The following is a 20,145-nucleotide window of genomic DNA, read 5'->3' on the forward strand; positions in this document are numbered from 1 at the left end:
GAAAGATGTCAGTTTTTGTTGGTGACCCATTTCATTTCCAAGCTTTCATGAAAAACTTTGAATGCGGTATTGAAGAGCCAAAACTCAGAGGATTGTCTATGTTATTTGGAACAGTTACGAGTGGACAACCACAATAACTTTTAAGGATCTTTGCCATCATATAGCCCCGAACAAAGGATTTGAAAAGGCTAAGTCTTTACTAAAAAATCATTTTGGCAACAAACCTTAAATTGCTACATCTTATATACAGAAGGCTCTTTCACAGTTGTCAATAAAATCGGATGACACAAAGGCTTTACAAGCTTAAGCTCTCTATCTAAGAGGATGTCGCAATGGCATGGCGGAGTTCAGCCATCTACAAGAGCTTGATATGTCTACTAATATGCTAATCATTTTAAATAAATTGCCCGACCAGTTGAGAGAACTATGGAGAAATTCAATTGTTGAAAATCAGAAAAGATGTGATGAACTGGCTATCTTTAAGGATTTAGTGGAGTTCATTGCAGGGCACGTGACATTGTCACAGATCCAGTGCGTGGAAATATCAAAGACACCCAAACAGTAAGTCAAGAAGTTGAGAAGTCCAAATAATACCCTCAACCAAAATTTTAAAAAAATATTTGCCACCTCCCTGGCAGTTTTGGATGAAGAAATTAATGAAACGGAAAGTTTCCTGCTGGGAAGAAAAGTTTGTTCTGTAATGATCAGTATGATTTGGAGACTTGTGCACAGATGGAAAAGAAGATGCATAGTGAGAAAATCACTTTTCCAAAGGAAAATGGAGTATGTTTTGATTGTCTGTGTGAAGGACACATCAGCAAAATCTGCAAAAAGTGACTCAGTCGCATCCATGTGCAGTCAAAAGCATCCCAAAAATGCTACATATCTTCCAGGAAAAGAAAAACAAGGAAAAGGAACAAACGACAAGAAAAAAGGCAGGTGAAAACAGTGCTGACGCCTCATTATTGACAAATGGTCTTACTGGGGCCAGAGAGAACAAATGCAAACTTTTAATAGTACCTGTACAAGTTGTCAGAAACACAAATTCTCACAAATGAGTCTCTTTAAGATCGGTGACACGACAAGCTTTATTCTCAAGTCTGCAGAGTTGGACTCAACCGGCTTCTTGCCAAGTCAAGCCCCGATACATACAGTGCATTGTTTTTTATACAATTTGCTTGTCCTTCGGCATCTCCACTACACTGCTTTAATTGGTTAGCTTTTGCAGAATCATCCTGATTACTGTTAGTCACGCACACCACGATCATTCATGACCTCTGCTCACACCAAATTCTGTTTTTCACTCTTTATCAATCTTTGGCTCCTGCATGTCTCTCTGTAGTTAAATCTGTTGCAAGTCTGTTGTAACATTTTCCAGCTAAACTCTAGTGGTTAGCCCCCTTTTATGACTAATCATCACATTTTAACTTAAACCCTTTTTAACCCAAATTCTCTATCTATAACAATCCACCCCTTTCTTTCTTTAAAATGTGTGTACTATTGCTGAATGGCTGCATGTTGTCTGACCAGCATTTCTTAGAAACTGAGGTATGGGAAATGAAACTACCCTCCTGTCTTTCCCAAGTGTGGTCCTGAAAAAGGACTACTGTGTCTCTGCACCTCTCACAGTTCAGACCTGACAAAGACAGAGGCAAACCAAGAAAAACCAAAGCATATAACAATAACATTGTCAATCAAGTCCTCCTGCGAAGTCGCAAAGTAAGAGGACTGTCCCCAGGAACACAAGTCCAATCTGAGTCCGTGTCAGGGTCCTGAGGCGCCTCTACAGGTCCCTTAAATCTGCATGCGTGCATCCACCCCCTCTCTCTTGTTCACACTGCAGCCTCTGTAGTCAAGAGAACTTGGAATGGACCTTCCCACTGTGGTTGGAGTCTTTCGGTTTTCCAGGTCTTGATGAGGATCCAGTCTCCCGGTTCCATCTTGTGTAGAGAGAAGTCTAAGGGCGGTGTTTGTGTCAATAGTCCCCTCTTCCGTAAATCTGTAAGAGAGCATGACAGTGCCTGTAAATGGTTCCTAACAAAAATATCCCCTTCCCCCAAGGTGGGACACCCCTCAACTTTACTCCAGAAGGGAAGCCCAAACATCATCTCATAAGGGAACACCCCCACATCCCTGCATGGGGCTGTACGAATTCTCAATAAAGCCAGGGGCAGACACTTTATCCAAGGCATTTTAGTCTCCACCATTAATTTTGTCAATTGTGTCTTTAGGGTTCCATTCATACGCTCAACCCTCCCTGAGCTTTGCAGATGCCTAGGGGTATGCAGTTTCCAAGAGACTTGCAGGGCATCACAAATCAATTGGTGAACTTTGGAGCAAAAGTGTGGACCCCTGTCCGAGACTATAGAATCCATTGTGCCATATCTGGGGATCACATGCTCTAGAGGAGGCGAGCTACCGTGGAGGCAGTAGCATTCACTGTTGGGAAGGCTTCCACCCATCGGGTAAAGTGATCTACCATCACCAACAGATACTTCCACCTTTGGACCTGAGGTAACTCCGTGAAGTCGATCTGGATTCTTTGGAAGGGGCGTATTGCCAACGGTTGACCTCCCACGGTGCCCGTCCTCATTACCTTCTTATTAATTCTTGTGCAGATGTGGCAGTTCTGCACCTCCTGTTGGGCCAAAGTGTAGATCCCCTTACACACATAGTCTCGAAGCACTGTGTCGCACAAGGCCTGGGTGCCCCAGTGGCTCTGATGATGCAGGTGTTTTAAAATATTGCGAGTTATTTCCTTATTTAGAACCATTCTTCCATCTGGGGTCTTCCATGTTCCATCTGGCAGTCGGCATGCGCCCAGCTGAGCCATGTCCGTTTCTTCCTTAGCAGTGAAGGGGTAATGGGAGCCTTTTCTATACCTGGTCTTACTGGGATTAAGGTTAGCAAGCGGACTTCCCGTTGCATGGCCGCCCTTTTGGCCTCTTCATCAGCCCGTCTGTTCCCAATCGCGGTCGGGGTATCTCCTCTCTGATGGCCTGGTATGTAGACCACTGCTATTTCCCGGGGTAATGTCAGGGCTTCCAGGGTCAGAGTAATCATCTGTTCGTGTGCCAACTCCTTCCCTCTTGATGTAATCAGACCGCGCTCCTTCCAGATCTTACCAAAGGTATGCACTACCCCGTATGCTTATTTGGAATCAGTGTAAATTGTCCCAGTTTTCTCTGCCAGTACTCTGAGGGCCTTCTGCAAGGCATATAGTTCGCAGGACTATGCCGACCAGCTTCCGGGTAGCCTCGCAGATTCTACCACTTCCCAAGCATCTCCTTCTATTATGGCATACCCGCTTCTCCTCATTCTGTCAACACATCTGGCGGAGCCGTCAATGTAGAATTCATATCCCTCTTCCAGGGGGGTATCGCGAAGATCCTCTTGGGTCTTGGTCTGGAGATCTGTCAACTCGACACAGTCGTGCTCCACTTCTTCCCCTGTTTCACCGCCGTATAAAAACTGAGCTGGGTTGCAACTATTATTCTTAGCAAACTGTAGGTCTTCTCCGACTATTAAAATGGTCTCGTACTTTAATATGCGGGAATCAGTCAGCCATCGATGGGCGGTTTGTGCTAATAGAACACTCACAGAGTGGGGGGTGTACACAGTCATCCTTCCTCCAAAAGTGAGTTTGCGTACCTCCTCCACCAACAGAGCAGCAGCCGCTACTCCCTGGATGCATGTTGGCCATCCACGAGACACTGGGTCCATCATTTTGGATAGGAAGGCCACTGGGTGTCGCTGGCCGCCTTTTTCCTGCGTCAGAACCCCCACAGCTGTTCCTTGATTATGGGTGACGAATAGCTGGAAGGGTTGCTTCAAAGAGGGCAGAGTGAGTACCGGGGTCCGCGTCAGGCGACGCTTCAGGTCCTCATACCATCCCTTCTCCTCCTGGGTCCATTTCAATGGATGTTCATCCTCATTTGTCAGCTTTTCATACATAAACTTCACCAACGCCGAGTAATCCTCTATCCATAACCTGCAGTAACCTAAGAGCCCCAGGAATTGTCTTATTTCCTTCTTATTACGGGGTAACAGCATTCTGGTGATTCCCGCAATCCTTTCAGGGGTAATCCGTTTCTGTCCTTTACTTATCTGGTGCCCCAGGTTCACCACAGTCCTCTCAACGAAATGTAACTTGTTCCTGGACACTCGCAGACCCTTTTTCCCTAGATAGTTCAAGAGTCTAATTGTATCTCCCCTCATTTTTTGTTCCTTGGGCCCTGATAACAGCAGATCACCCACATACTGCATCAATTAGGAGTCATCGGACCGTGGATAGTCCGCCAAGATCTGTTCTAGCATTTGTCCAAACAGGTTCGGAGATTCAGTGAACCCTTGGGGCAATACGGTCCACCGAAGCTGCCTCTGTCTACCTGTCCATGGATTCTCCCATTCAAACGCGAACATATCTCTACTTCCCTCTTCTAGTGGGCATGTCCAGAAGGCATCCTTCAGGTCAATAACACTAAACCACTCATGGTCCGGGAGAATCCGACTCATGATGATATAGGGATTGGGCACCACCGGGTGGCGGGTCTGAACAATAGCATTCAAACTTCTCAGATCCTGAACTAGACGATAGGATCCATCCGGTTTCTTCACTGGGAATATGGGGGTGTTATAGGGTGACATATATTCCTCCAATAGTCCGTCCCGTATCAGGGTCTCGATTACCGGCTGTAGCCCCTTCCTCCCTTCCAAAGAAATAGGTTACTGACGTTTCCTTACCGGCTGATGACCTGGTATTAATGTGACATGTAAAGGTGGGATGTCCAGACCTCCTCGATTTCCCTTCTTATACCAGACTCTCTCGTCAATCTGCCGTTCGTCTTCCTCCTTCAGAACACAGAGGTGGACCCGCACTTCTCCATCCACGGGGAGAGCACCCAGACCTAGGAGAGCCTGTATATCTCTTCCTAAGAGGTTAAATCCGGCCAACGGTAACAACAAGAGGTCCTGTACCCCTTCTCTCCCTTCCAGCCTTACTGTCATTCCAGTCCTCCTCCTTTTCTAGTTTCTTCCTAATGTCCTGCCACGATTTGGACACAAATTCGATTCGAATAAGCTGTTCACCCATTGGTGTACTAGGGTCTACACCCGCATACTGTTGGACATTCTTTCTCACCCTCTCCAAGAAATCAGTAGGGGACTCATCTTTCCCCTGGTGGTTCCTAAATGCCTTGGCGAAATTGTGACCCTTTGGCACAGCCTCCCGTATCTCTTTAATCGTCCACTCTCTGTAGTGTCTCATATTTGTCAATCCCTCGGGTGTTCGTTTGTCCCACCTGGATTCATTCAGGGGATATTTTTATTCATGGGGTCTGGGGTCCCCAGGTTGTTCACGTTCCCACATAAGGAGGGCAGCCTGTCGAATCATCTGCCTCTCCTGGGGTGAGAATAATGTTCCCATTATTGCGTGCATCTCTTCCCAGGTATATGTGTTTGGTCCCAGGAACTGGTCGAACTGTTCGGCCAGTCCCATGGGATCTTCCAACAGATTTTTCATTTCCTTCTTAAATCCCCGCACCTCAGTACTGGTTAGGGGAACGTTTACGTATCCCGTTCCCCCTCCCGGTCCTCCCATAGGAACTTCCCTCAGGGGATTTAGGCTTATTGGAGCCTTCGATGGTCCTGGACCAGTCTGGGATCTGGTCCAGGGTCAGTCCACCGGTGGAAGTCTAGGGTCCGACTCCCTTAGTTCAATTACTTCACTTAATTCATCCCTCCGTTTCCGGCCCCTTCCGGGACAATCAGATTCATCACCTTCCCCCTCCAGCAGCAGGTTTCCCTCGGGCACCGTGGGCGCCTGGGGAACATGAGGAGGGGGGAGGTTGTCCAAAGGTTACCACTTCTTTTCTCCCACTACCCCCAATTTAAAACATTTTGTTAAGGATCCTGGCCAGGGAACCCAACAAAATGCATACGCTGACTCTTCTTGATTCACCTTTGGTCTCGAGTTTACATATATGTTTAATGCTTGTCTAACCCAATCCTCGTCGGATCCGAATTTCGGCCACCAGACCGAGGAACCTTTGATAGGCTGTTTCGACCAAAGGAGACAATATTGAACCATCTTTCTCTTGTCTTTGTCTCGATATCGTCTACTATCCCAATTTTAAAACATTCTCCCCAAAGGGCTGTCAGGAGGAACCCCCGGGAAAAGTCCCGATCCTTCAGACGAGCCCTTAGACTTTGTTCCTCCCATTTTCCCGCCTAGATCCATTTATCGTGGCTGAGGACCCCCTTCGTTTTCGGGACCCTACTCCCTTTCGTCTCGGTCGCCTCGTCGGAGGTACAATCCGTCCGTCGGTTCCCGCCGAGGTTTCCCTGGGGTCTATCCTAAGGTCCCACGACGGGGTCCTCACGCCACCCTCTTTACACCTTATTTATATTTTTACTCCGTCATGACCGTTACCTGGGTGGTCTCGTCCGTCAATCCCCACACCACAATCGTAAGTCGTCACTTACCGGTGTCTTCCTGGGGATTGAACCATCACCCCTCTCCTTTTCGTCTTGTCGTGTCACCTTGTCCGGATACCACTCGCTCAAGCCGCCCGAGGCGACGAGCAAGGGACTAGGAGCCGCTGAACTCAGCGGGGTGCACCACCTCCGACGTCCCCCTTTCTCGCCTCCCCCCACGGCCGGAGTGTAGATCCCGGACGATCCCCCAAATTGTCAGAAACACAAATTCTCACAAATGAGTCTCTTTAAGATCGGTGACACGACAAGCTTTATTCTCAAGTCTGCAGAGTTGGACTCAACCGGCTTCTTGCCAAGTCAAGCCCCGATACATACAGTGCATTGTTTTTTATACAATTTGCTTGTCTTTCGGCATCTCCACTACACTGCTTTAATTGGTTAGTTTTTGCAGAATCATCCTGATTACTGTTAGTCACGCACACCACGATCATTCATGACCTCTGCTCACTCCAAATTCTGTTTTTCACTCTTTATCAATCTTTGGCTCCTGCATGTCTCTCTGTAGTTAAATCTGTTGCAAGTCTGTTATAACATTTTCCAGCTAAACTCTAGTGGTTAGCCCCCTTTTATGACTAATCATCACATTTTAACTTAAACCCTTTTTAACCCAAATTTTCTATCTATAACACAAGTCAAGGCCAAGAAAGAAAGTTCAATAATACATACCTGTGTATTTCTTGACCCAGGAAGCACTGCATCATTTTGCACTTTGGGGTTAATGAATAAGCTTAATCTTCAAGGAAGAAGTACAAAAATTCTATTGAGAACTATAGGTCAAGTTAAATACATTGAAACCAAAATTATTTTGGGCCTAGAGACCGCAGGACTGAATAATAACGATTTTTGTGAACTCCCAGCCATATACACTCAGAAAACAATGCCTGTGCATAAAGGAAACATCCAACATCAAAACGACATTGAACCGTGGACACATCTGAAAAATGTTTGTTTACACAAAATCAACTCTGAGATTGAGTTGCTGATTGGTTCGGATGCATCAAAGGTTCTGGAACCATTAAATATGATAAGAAGTGGACCTTACACTGTCAAAACTATGCTTGGTTGGATGATTAATGGACCATTAGGAGGAAGAAATGAGGTACAAAACCAGACATCTATAAGTGTCAACAAGATATCAATTATGAAGTTTGATAAGCTGTGGGAGCAGCAGTTTAAAAGTGACTTTCCTGAGTGCCCCAAGGACAATTAAAAACCTTGAAGAGCAGCAGTTCTTGGAATTGGTGTCAAAATCTGCCAAGCTTGGTTAATGATCATGATTGCATTGGATTTCCTTTAAAGAAAAGGAAAATATGCATACATGCTAATAGGAGCGTTGTTGCATTTAAAGAGAAGATTCTTCCTTTCATTCAGACTACACCTACTGCATGTCTGATTTGATATTTAATGGTTATGCAGAGAAAGTCCCAGATAATATCTTAGAATGTAGTGATGGCAAAACAAATAGCACTTATTGCAGCATGGGGTTTTGCATCCACAGAAGATAAAACTTTGTGTGATGTTTGATTGTGGAGCCACCTATCAGGGAGCTTCACTAAACTTTCAACTCTTGCAGGGTCCTGATTTGACCAGTACATTAATAGGAGTCTTAACTAGATTCTGTAAAGAACCTGCTGTCATTTCTGCAGAGATTGAAGCAATGTTCCATCAGGTGAAAAGACCGAATGAAGACCGTGTTATGATTCCTTTGGTGGTCTGATAGAGACTACAGTTAGAACATGGTAGAATGACATGGTAGAATGACAAGGCCTCTATTTGAAGCGGCCTCATCACCAAGTGGTGCGAATTTTGCCCTTAGTAAGTGTACTGAGGACAATATGGAGCAATTTAGCTCTCAAGCTATAAGCACAATCAGGAATAACTTCTATGTGGATGACTGACTCACTTCTGCAGCTACAGTTAAACATGAGTTGAGAGCGAACTATATCAAAGGAGGCTTTTTACTTACCAATGGATAAGTGACAATCAGCAGGTATCAGCTGCCATACCTGAAAGAGAGAGAGCAAAAGAAATGAAGAATTTGCACTTAGACCATGACAACCTTCCTGTGGAGGGTGTTAGGTGTACAATAGTGTATTTAGTTTGATGTTTTTAAGTTCAAAATAATTCTTAAGGTCTGACTTCTCGCAAGAAGGGGGATTCTCTTAGCAGTTAGTTCAATATATTATCCCTTAGGAATATTGGCACCAATTGTCCTGACTCCCAAGAAGATTTGTGTCAGAAAAAGATTGGTTGGGATGATGAGATACCATAATCCATTGTACAAGAATAGATGTGTTGGATTCAGGATCTTCGTAATTGACAGATGCTTCAAACCCACAAATTTTGGAACTGTAACATCTGCTCATTTTGCTAATGCTGTGAAGACGATTATGGAATTGTTAGTTACCTGTTAGTGCATGATAACAAGGATCAAGTACATTGTGGAATTTCAATGGGAAAAGCCAGAGATGCTCCATTAAAACTAGCCACTATCCTATGAATGGAGTTGACGGCTGCTACCATGGTGAGCAGAATGGACACAATGTGGAAAAAAGATTTGCAGGTGAAACTAACGGAGTCCATATTTTGGACTGATAGCAGCTCTATGCACAAATTTTTAAAAAAAAACAATAAAACCACAAGTTTTCAAACTTTCGTGGGTAACAGAATCATTGAAATTGATAAAGGCTCACTTCCATATAGTGGAGATATGTAAATACAGTTAACAATTCTGATGATCTATCTTCTTGCATTTTGAAAATCAAGTTTTTTCTAAAGAAAGAAATGTGGGTGTCCGGGCCTCAATTTCTTCTTGAGCCTCAGAAGGAGTGGCCTCAAAATCCTGATAAACTAAAAGATGTGTGCCACAGTTGGAAGCAAGTGCTAGTTATATTAGATTTATTCTGGAAAAGATGGGTGAAAGAATATCTTCCATTGTTTCAGGAGCGACAGAAATGGTCTAAGATCAGGTGTAATTTCATGGCTGGGGATATTGTAATCATCATGGACAGTTCAGCACCTCAAAATTCCTGATTGATGGGGAAGATTGTTAATACCATCCAGGTCAAAAGAGACTTGTACAAGAAGTTCAGATCAAGACTGAAACTGGCTTTCTGAACAGACCAATTACCAAAATCTTTCTTTTACAAGAGGCAGAAAGATTTGATATTGTCTTTCATTTTCTTCTGAAATTTAATGGAAATATACTACCATGTAGTATGTTTGATTTTTGTTCTTTATGATGGTAATTATTATTTTTAAACATAATAATTAAGGGCTGATATTGTAAGGGTTAAAATATATTTTATGCTTGCAAACAAATTCTGTTTGTGGCTTTCAAGATGTTTTTACATATTAATTCAAGATTCATTTTATTGTCATTGTAATAAAGCAATATAATAGTACATGATATTGCTGTTGTCTGCTGTAAGGAAGACAGATTAGCCATTGGCAGAAATTGCCTGAAGCGCCTCTTATGGTCAGAGAAAGAGAAGCAAAAGAAAGTTCCCCAGGCTTCTGCAGCCTTCGCAGCCACACAGTGACCAGTCCAAACCATTGACAACCTGAGCTCCAGATCAAAACCTCCAACACAGTCAGGAACCCTTCATTGCCTTTGGCATCCCCTCACATCCTGATACCTGGTACCCCTTCAGCCAGTTTTGAACCAGTCTCCAGCAGTCTGCAACCTGGTGCAAGTCTTCCGACAGCAGTCTCTAGCATCCCATAGCCTCTGTGGGTTCCTCGCCTGGAGTTGCTAACAATCTGCCATATGTATTTATCTCTCAGCCGCAAAGCCCCCTCACTGGTCCGCCACAGTGGTCACCATCCCGTGGGTAATCCCCTCTGCTTCTCCTTCCCAGATGGAGAATGGCCCTGTTCCAGTTCTGGTGTCCTATTCCAGACCTCCACTCCCCTGGAGTCTGCAACCCCTCATGGCTGATGTCAATCAGATGATCCGCTATCTTGGGTACAGACCCCGCAGTCGCGGGATTTTAAATAAAACTGCCTTTGGATCCTTTAATGGGCTGTTCAAATCCTGTGCAGAGCTGACAGCAATTGACTGGGCACTTGGACCCTGCGGGAGTGCTATATTTCCACTCTTCACTCCCCCCCCCACCCCCCCCAGGTCCACACCAGTGGCAGAGCTGCCATTACATTGGCTCCAGCAGCACCATCATTATGTCCACATCTCCTTTGCTGTTTCCTAGCAACATCTTTGCTTCAATGTTAGCTGGCTTCTCTTTGTTTGCTAAAGTGATAAAGATGCTTAATTTAGTTCCTTTGTTTTTTGAAAGGGAAGGAATTAGAATGTTCCAATAGTTTTTATTGACCATCTAACAACCTTTAATGGCTTGTAACAATGTATAGCAACTTATAATAATATAATATAATATTCAATATCATTTAATAAACTTTGCAAAACTTAACTCAACTATAGTATGGATTTGTTTGAACGAGTCATGGGCAACAAACAACATTCTTTGATCCTTCAACCGACTATAAAGGAAAATAGCTACACTAGTTGATAAAGAGCATCCAATGTATGGATCTTTGCTGTCCGGGTGTTCCAGGGCTTTGTTTAGAGCCAGTCAGAGTTCAAACCAAAGGGAGGAGGGATGAATATTTGTTTTTGGAATCTTTTCTGTTCAGTAGTATTTTTCTCATTAATTTGTACTTTAATCTTTCATGTCAACATACAAATTGTATTCTTTAAATAAATCCATTATTTCATTTATTTATAAGTTATAATACTTTCAATAGCATTATTGCTGGCATGTTTCCAACAGCTGTTCTTATTTTATTTTAACATCTAAAGTTTCTGTCTCTCACTGCATGAACTTAAATAGTATAAGTTGCCAGGTATTTAATTTTTTTAATGGCCCCTTTTCTCTTTGGGACTATTGTGTAGCCACTGGAGTAGTCCTTTGGGATGCAATTAGGGACTGAATGCAATATTAATATGTTAGTTCCAGCATTAAATTTTACATGTAAATGCTATTAATCTATGGTAATCATTGACATACAAGAAAGATAGATTTGAATGATTATAGAGGAAGTGGCTTTATCAGCAATGGAATATGGAAAAAGCTCCTGTTGAGCTTTCAGTTAGAGTCAACAGGTTATACTCTTTCTAAAATTTTTAGTGTTATTCAATGTGTTATCCATCAATGAAACACTTCTCAATCTGAATTTATTGTTTTTATTAGTGTTGTAAAGATCATGTTTGCAATGTCACAATGCAAGTATTCACATTAGTATGGTTTTTTTTACATTTATTTGTGTTCATTTTGAGGGAGGAGAGGGAGGAGGGATGGAAAGAAAATGGGAAATGTCACATATATGAATTTATGTATATAAAGCATATAGTTTTGAATTATTGTGACTTATTAAATCAATTCTTTTAATTTAAAAATTGGTTAAAATATTTTTGGTGCAAACTTTACAGGGCAAGTTTGTATGACAAATGTTTTTTTTCTTCCAGATTTTGACGGGTGTATCTCTTATGTAACATACAATGGTGAAACATTGCCTTTCACTGGACAGCACAAGGATGTTACAATTTCAAAAAGTGACCCTTCCATTAAGATAGGATGTAGAGGTCCTAACGTCTGTGGAAGTAATCCATGTTCAGGTGGATTAATGTGTGTCAACCAGTGGCATACATACAATTGTGTCCTACCTGGAGAGTGTGCTTCCAATCCTTGTCAGAATGGAGGGAGCTGTGAACCTCTACCAAAATCTGGATTCACCTGCACTTGTCCAGAACTCTACACTGGGAAAACATGTGAGACTGTGGTGGTATGTGTCAACGTTCAGTGTCCCCCGGGAACTTTTTGTAAACCTGGAGTTGATAAAGGATACACCTGCAGTTCAAAGCTGCAACCGGAGGAGCTCTCTTTGCCACTCTGGGCTGTCCCAGCAATTGTGGGCAGCTGTGCCACCTTTTTGGCTCTGCTAGTTCTCGGTCTGATTGTCTGTAACCAATGCAGACGTAGAAAGGCAAAAGCGCAAAAGGATGAGAACACAAAGAAAAAAGAAAAGAAGAAGAAAGGGAGTGCAAATGAAGGATTTGATGATCCAGATAATCTCCCTCCCTATGATGAAGAGCTGAGTGTGAGGAAGCAGCCTGAGGGAGTTCCAAAACCTGACATAATCGAAAGGGAAAACCCCTATTTGATCTTTGATGAGACGGACATTCCACACGCAGCAGATACTTTGCCAAGTGGACAACCCTGTATGGTACCTGAAACAGACCTTGAGCATTATGACATAGAAAATGCCAGCAGCATTGCTCCTTCAGATGCAGACATTATACAGCACTATAAACATTTTCGCAGTCATACCCCAAAATTTTCCATTCAAAGACACAGTCCATTGGGTTTTGCACGACAATCTCCTCTCCCACTCGGTGCCAGCAGCTTAAGTTATCAGACCTCTTATGGTCAAGGATTGAGAACAACCCCACTGAGTCACAATACATGCCAGAATACTAATGTGCTCTCTCGACAAAGTCCTGCTCCATTTTCAAAGCCAGGAACTTTCTACCGAAACAGCCCAGCAAGAGATTTGCACCTGGCAAGGAGAGAAGGAAGCCCAATAGATATGCATTCAGATGTTTGCCAGCCTGGGATCTTTAATTATGCTTCACGACTTGGAAGAAGAAGCAAAAGCCCTCAGACCATGACAGCTCACAGTCATGGCTCAAGGCCAGGTAGCCGCCTTAAACAACCTATTGAGCAGATACCTCTGGAGACCACATCTCCAGTAGGACTATCCATAGAGGAGGTGGAAAGACTCAACACCCCTCGTCCTAGAAACCCAAGTATCTGTAGTGCAGATCATGGACGATCATCATCGGATGATGACTGTAGAAGACCTCTCTCTAGAATGAGGAACCCAGCTGATGGTACGCCTGCACCAGAGTCATCTTCAGACAGTGATTCACATGAGTCTTTCACTTGCTCTGAGTTTGAGTACGACAGAGACAACAAACCTGCTGTGTACACTTCGCGCATGCCGAAACTGTCTCAAGTGAATGAATCTGATGCAGATGATGAAGACAATTATGGGGGCAAACTAAAGCCACGAAGATATCATGGTCGTAGAGCTGAAGGAAGCCCTGCTGTCCTACAGGGAAGCCATGAAGAATATAAGACACCCAAGCCTGGAACACATTCAGCAGCTACAGGAGCTTTTAATTGGGACAATCTATTAAATTGGGGCCCTGGTTTTGGGAATTACGTGGATGTTTTTAAAGATCTTGCATCACTTCCAGAAAAGACAACAATGCAGGAAAAAGAAGAAGCATTAAATAACATTGCACAAAGTGCAGCTACGTCTAACGAAGCTGAAGGAGAAGAATATGTATAGGTAGAATTTATGTAGACAGTTCAAATTAGTGCATTCAAATCTACAATTCACAATTAGTGAGAAGCTGCTTCATGGAATTTTTTCAAAATTGTCCTACCCTTGACAGCTATTGCCAGATTCTGCAATTCATAATTTACATCTGATGAAGAATTTTGCCTTTAAATAATCATTGTGTTTCAGGTTGCTCACTAAGAACAATTGCATAAAAGAACATAAGGATTGGAGTGATGTTTTCATTCTGGAATTGAATATTTTCCTGACTCTTCTGAACTGAAAACACATGTATTTGATCTGTTTGAGCACAGTGTGTTTCTTATTCAGCCACTGGCACTAATGCAGCACATACAAGTTGGCCAGCACTTTAAACAGTTGTGCCAATGTTGGAAGGATGCTTCAGAACTGAGTGGGTGTAGATTTTTCTTCTTTCTTCCCTTCCATCTTTGCGATAAGCTGATCAGTTCTTTTCAACAAGGGTGTAGTTTTTTGTCATTAGTCTTTGTATCTGCACTATGTGAATTGTTCAGTCTTAATAATTCATTTATTTGGATATCATTGGTAACTACTGTCATTACTTTCTTCAGAAGCAGTGTTACCCTTTGTTTAATATGGAACCAATATGAGGGAAGACTTAAAATAATTTCTGGACTAGTCTGCCATAAAGCTAACCTTTGAAATTCTGGTGCATTCTTTGAAAATCTTTCTGTCCCATTTCCATGTTCTTACTTTTATATCACTTAGTAACATTAAAGAGACACCCCTGTTTGTAACTGAAGAAATTTTCTTATGAGTTTTTTGAAAATGGTTTTGTTCACATTTCTTACTTTCAGAGAAGGTAAGATTAAGTACTTTTTACATTTGTTACTTATGTAACATCAGTATTTTTTTTTCATTTTGATATAAGTGTAACATACTGTATCCTTTGTATACATAAATGCCAAATATAGAAATAAACTATTTATTTACAAAAGGTGTTTCAGTTACTTCACTAGCAAGAGTTATCCTAAGCTTCTTTCCAGTAAGGCTCCATCTTGAGATTTAAATGTTCTTCCTCCATTGTAGTTATCCAGAACTTTGAGGATTGGAAGTCAAATCATTTTAGAATATTTGCGGCCTTGATGTGCAGCAAAACTGTTAATAAAAAATCTAAGCATCGAAGTGAAGTCACAAGGGTTGGTATTGGAATTTTTATCTATTGCAATCACTCTTCTGAAGGTGGGTAGATTTCTTTGTTAAATTTACCATTTATAAATCCATTCACATGGAAAATGAGAATTTCTGTCAGTGTCCTAGAATAGGTTATCCAATCAAATAATTGAACACTGAATTTTAAAAAAGTATTGTCGATTTTAGTTCTTGCAAATATATGATTCTTGGAATAAGAAAGTCTCTTCCTACACTTGAGAGATGATCAGAATTATAGTTCTGTGGTTCAACAATCTAAGGGATTTATATTTCAGAGAAAGAGAATTTATTAATTTATAAAATAAATAATCGCAGTGCATCTGAAATATGGATTAATGTTGATATCAGTGTTAGGTACAACTGGTTCATAGAAGCATTAAACACAACTCTTGGTTAATGGTGGTCCTGATTCTGTCCATTTATTGCTACATTTAACCAGGCTGCGTTGAATTATGCTGCTAATAGGTTAAATATGCTTAATAGACTGATACCTAGTGTCGCCGAAAATGTCCTCCCAGAATCACAGTGTGATTTTCGTGCAAACAGAGGAACTACTGACATGGTCTTTGCCCTCAGACAGCTCCAAGAAAAGTGCAGAGAACAAAACAAAGGACTCTGCATCACCTTTGTTGACCTCACCAAAGCCTTCGACACCATGAGCAGGAAAGGGCTTTGGCAAATACTAGAGCGCCTCGGATGCCCCCCCCCCCCCCCCCCCAAGTTGCTCAACATGGTTATCCAACTGCACGAAAACCAACAAGGTTGGGTCAGATGCAGCAATGAGCTCTCGGAACCCTTCTCCATTGACAACGGCATGAAGCAAGGCTGCGTCCTCGCACCAACGCTCTTTACTATCTTCTTCAGCATGATGCTGAAACAAGTCATGAAAGACCTCAACAATGAAGACGCTGTTTACATCTGGTACCGCACGGATGGCAGTCTCTTCAATCTGAGGCGCCTGAAAGCTCACACCAAGACACAAGAGCAACTTGTCCGTGAACTACTCTTTGCAGATGATGCCACTTTAGTTGCCCATTCAGAGCCAGCTCTCCAGTGCATGACGTCCTGTTTTGTGGAAACTGCCAAAATGTTTGGCCTGGAAGTCAGCCTGAAGAAAACTGAGGTCCTCCATCAGCCAGCTCCCCACCATGACTATCAGCGCCCCCACATCTCCATCAGGCACACAGAACTCAAAACGGTCAACCAGTTTACCTACCTCAGCTGCACCATTTCATCTGGTGCAAGGATCGACAACGTGATAGACAACAGACTCGCCAAGGCAAATAGTGCCTTTGGAAGACTACACAAAAGAGTCTGGAAAAACAACTACCTGAAGAAACACACAAAGATCAGTGTTACAGAGCCGTTGTCATACCCACGCTCCTGTTCGGCTCCAAATCATGGGTCCTCTACCGGCATCACCTACGGCTCCTAGAATGCTTCCATCAGCACTGTCTCCGCTCCATCCTCAACATTCATTGGAGTGACTTCATCACCAACATTGAAGTACTCAAGCTGGCAGAGTCCTCAAGCATTGAATCCACGCTGCTGAAGACCCAACTGCGCTGGGTAGGTCACGTCTCCAGAATGAAGGACCATCGCCTTACCAAGATCGTGTTATATGGCGAGCTCTCCACTGGCCACCGAGACAGAGGTGCACCAAAGAAGAGGTACAAGGACTGCTTAAAGAAATTTCTTGGTGCCTGCCACATTGACCACTGCCAGTGGGCCGATATCGCCTCCAACCGTGCATCTTGGCGCCTCACAGTTCGGCGGGCAGCAACCTCCTTTGAAGAAGACCGCAGAGCCCACCTCACTGACAAAAGACAAAGGAGGAAAAACCCAACACCCAACCACAACCAACCAATTTTCCCTTGCAACCACTGCAACCGTGCCTGCCTGTCCCGCATCAGACTTGTCAATCACCAACGAGCCTGCAGCAGACGTGGACATACCCCTCCATAAATCTTCGTCTGCGCAGCCAAGCCAAAGAAAGAAAGAAAAGGTTAAAAGGAATATTAGACCGCATGCACAGATAGAAATAAGAATGACCATTCTTAGTTCTTCATACTATGACTCCATCAAACTTCATAGATTTGGGAAAATCGCCAGTAAATTGAGAATGCAGTTTTACAAATGGACAGGAGCAGATGTTATAGTAGAGGTGATAATTTAACAAAAATTCTTTGGACTCTGGGCATGTCCTGGTAGATTGGAAGACAGCATATGTAATACCACTGTTTAAAAAAGGATGTAGGCAAAAGTCAAGGAACTATATGCCAGTTAACATCTGTAGTTGGGGAAAATGCTTGAAGCTATCATTAAAGAAAAAATAGCAAGGCTTCTGTAGCGAAATGGCAGACGTAGCATGGATTCAGCAAAGGCAGGTCTTATTTGATGAACTTAATGGAGTTATTTGAGGATATCATGAGCAAGGTAGATAGAGGGGATGTTGTTTTGCTAGATTTCCAGAAGGTGTTCGATAAACTGTCACATAAAGGACGTACATAAGATTAGGATGCATAGAGTTGGATGCAATGTATTAGCATGGATAGAGCATTGGTTAACCAATAAAAAGCAGAGTTTAGGTGCAGGGGTATATTTTTTGGTTGGCAATCAGTGGTGAGCGGGGTGCCACAGGGGTCAGTGCTGGGCCTGCAACTTTTCACTATATAAATTAATGATCTGGAAGAGGGGGCAGAGTGTGATGTATCTAAGTTTGCTGCTGACCCTAAATTGAGTGGAAAAGCAAATTGTGCAGAGGATATGGAGAGCCTGCAGTGTGATATAGATAGATTAAATGAGTGGGCAAGGGTCTAGCTGCAGCAGATGGAGAACAATGTTTGTAAATTTGAAGTTATCCACTTTGGAAGGAAAAATGGAAGATCAAATTATTATTTAAATAGCCTGTTGAATGCAGAAGGAGTTGGGAGTGGTTGGTTTGCAGGTGCATCAGGCTATCAAGAAGGCAAATGGAATGTTGGCCTTCATTGCTAGAGGGATTGAATTTAGGAGCAGGGAGGTTATGCTGCAGCTGTACAAGGTGCTAGTGAGGCTGTATCTGGTCTCCTTACTTGAGGAAGGATGTACGGACCTTGCAGACAGGGCAGAGGATGTTAACGAGGTTGATTCCTGAGATGAGGGGGTTAGCCTTTGAGGAGAGATAGAGTCATCTGGGGCTGTACCCACTTGAATTTAAAAGAATGATAGGGGATCTTATATAAATGCATAAAATTGACACAAACATGAATTCTGTATATATTTCATAGTGATTGAAGCACAAAATACTTTGTGGAACAAACATTGGCATTGGTGTAATCCTTCTGATGCATGTCGACCTCAAGTCTTTCTCATCCATCGCGGGTTCACCAAAACTCAAGAGTTATGTGTCAAGGATTAATATTTCTTTTTCAAGTCCGTAATTTGTAGGAGATTAACGTCAGGCTTCTATCGAGGATACAAGTGGAAAACGAAAGAGTTATCAATAATGAAAAGCTTTTTTTAAAAAAAAACAGATGATGGAAATCTTTGGGGTGGGAGGGAATGAAATGATACCTTTGAAAAAACTCATCAGACAGCAACGTGTTTTAGGTTCTTCAAGACAACTGTGAAAAAGAAATGAGATAGTTTTGAGTTGCAAAGCAGATTGGAAGCGATGGGTATAAAATAAGAATATCGCTAACAGGGTGGACCCATGTTGGTGTGTGGGTGAACCCATCTGATAAATGGGTTAATGAAGCCCATGAAGAAGAAAAGTGATTGGAGAAAAATGGTGAAATGTAGGAACTGGAGGAAAACAATTGATAAAGCAGCATTAGTAGAAAGAGAAACTCAGTCAAAATTACAGACTGGTCAGAGAAAAGAAATTATGTGAAATTCATTTTCAAACCCAAATGATAGCATCATATCCATGTGGAGTGTTCTTGCTCAAGTTGACATTTGGTCTTGTTGGAACAGTCAGAAGATGTGTTGTGGAAACACATGATGAGCCAAACATGGTACAGTACAGAGTGAAGAATTAAATAGAGAATGGGGTGGAAAATTAAACACAAAATGGGTGGAGAATTCAGAATTCATATTTATTGTCAGAGTACATAAAATGGCATCACATACAACCCTGAGATTTTTCTGTGCACAACATACACGTGTAAACAAATAAAGGACTGTAAACTGATAATGAATATAAAAAAATGTAAAATACAGAGAGAATTGTTAAAAAATCAATAAAATGCACAAATAAGAATCTTTAAATGAGTCCTTGATTAAGTTTGTTGTTGAGTCTGATGGTGGAGGGGTAGCAGCTATTCCTGAACCTGGTGGTGTGTCTTGTGACAGCTATACCTCTTTCCTGATTGCAGCAGCGAGAACAGAGCATGTGCTAGGTCGTGTGGACCCTTGACAATTGCTGCTACTCTTCAACGGCAGCATTCCCTGCAGATGTTCTTGATAGTGCAGATGGTTTTGCCTGTGATATCCTGGGCTGTGTCAACTACCTTTTGTAGGGCTTTACGCTCAGGTGAATTGGTGTTCCCATACCAGACCGTGATACAGCCGGTCAGCACACTTTCCACAACACATCTGTCGAAATTTGCCAGAGTATCTGCTGTCATACCAAACCTCTGCAAACTCCTGAGGAAGCCAAGGCGCTGACGTGCTTTCTTCATGATTCCATTAGTGTGTTGGGTCCAGGAAAGATCCTCTGAGATAGTGACTCCTAAGAACTTAAATTTGCTCACTCTCTGATTCCCCAATGATCACTGGATTGTATATCTCTGGCTTTCCCTTCCTGAAATTTTGGTGAAATTGAGTGCAAGGCTGTTGATGGTGCGCCATTCAGCCAAGTTTTCAATCTCCCTCCTGTACGCTGACTTAATCACCTTTCAAATTGAACACAAAGCATACTCCTCAACAATTACATCAAACAAAACCCATAATAAAAAAATGAACCTATCTTCTTACTTTTCATCATAGCCATGAAAATCCCCATTCAAATCACAGTGAGTCTCTCAGTGAAGATGACACAAACAGTAGAAGGTGATACAAACTAATGGAAATAGCATGCATGGGTTATCGCTAAAGATTCATTGGAAAATAAAC

The 20,145-nt window shown here is 42.5% G+C and overlaps 1 protein-coding gene across 1 annotated transcript in view; it reads left to right on the forward strand.

The window, feature by feature from the left end:
* fat4 (FAT atypical cadherin 4) overlaps positions 1–14,664 on the forward strand; it is a 465,822-nt gene extending 451,158 nt beyond the window's left edge. Inside the window, exon 18 of the mRNA XM_069925240.1 lies at positions 11,978–14,664. Within this exon, the coding sequence (XP_069781341.1) occupies positions 11,978–13,866 (1,889 nt within the window). The 3' untranslated portion in view covers positions 13,867–14,664. The remainder of the gene's footprint in view (positions 1–11,977) is intronic.
* The last annotated feature ends 5,481 nt before the right edge of the window (positions 14,665–20,145 follow it).

The sequence above is a fragment of the Narcine bancroftii genome, chromosome 3 (assembly GCF_036971445.1).
Source record: "Narcine bancroftii isolate sNarBan1 chromosome 3, sNarBan1.hap1, whole genome shotgun sequence".
NCBI classification, from domain to species: Eukaryota; Metazoa; Chordata; class Chondrichthyes; order Torpediniformes; family Narcinidae; genus Narcine; species Narcine bancroftii.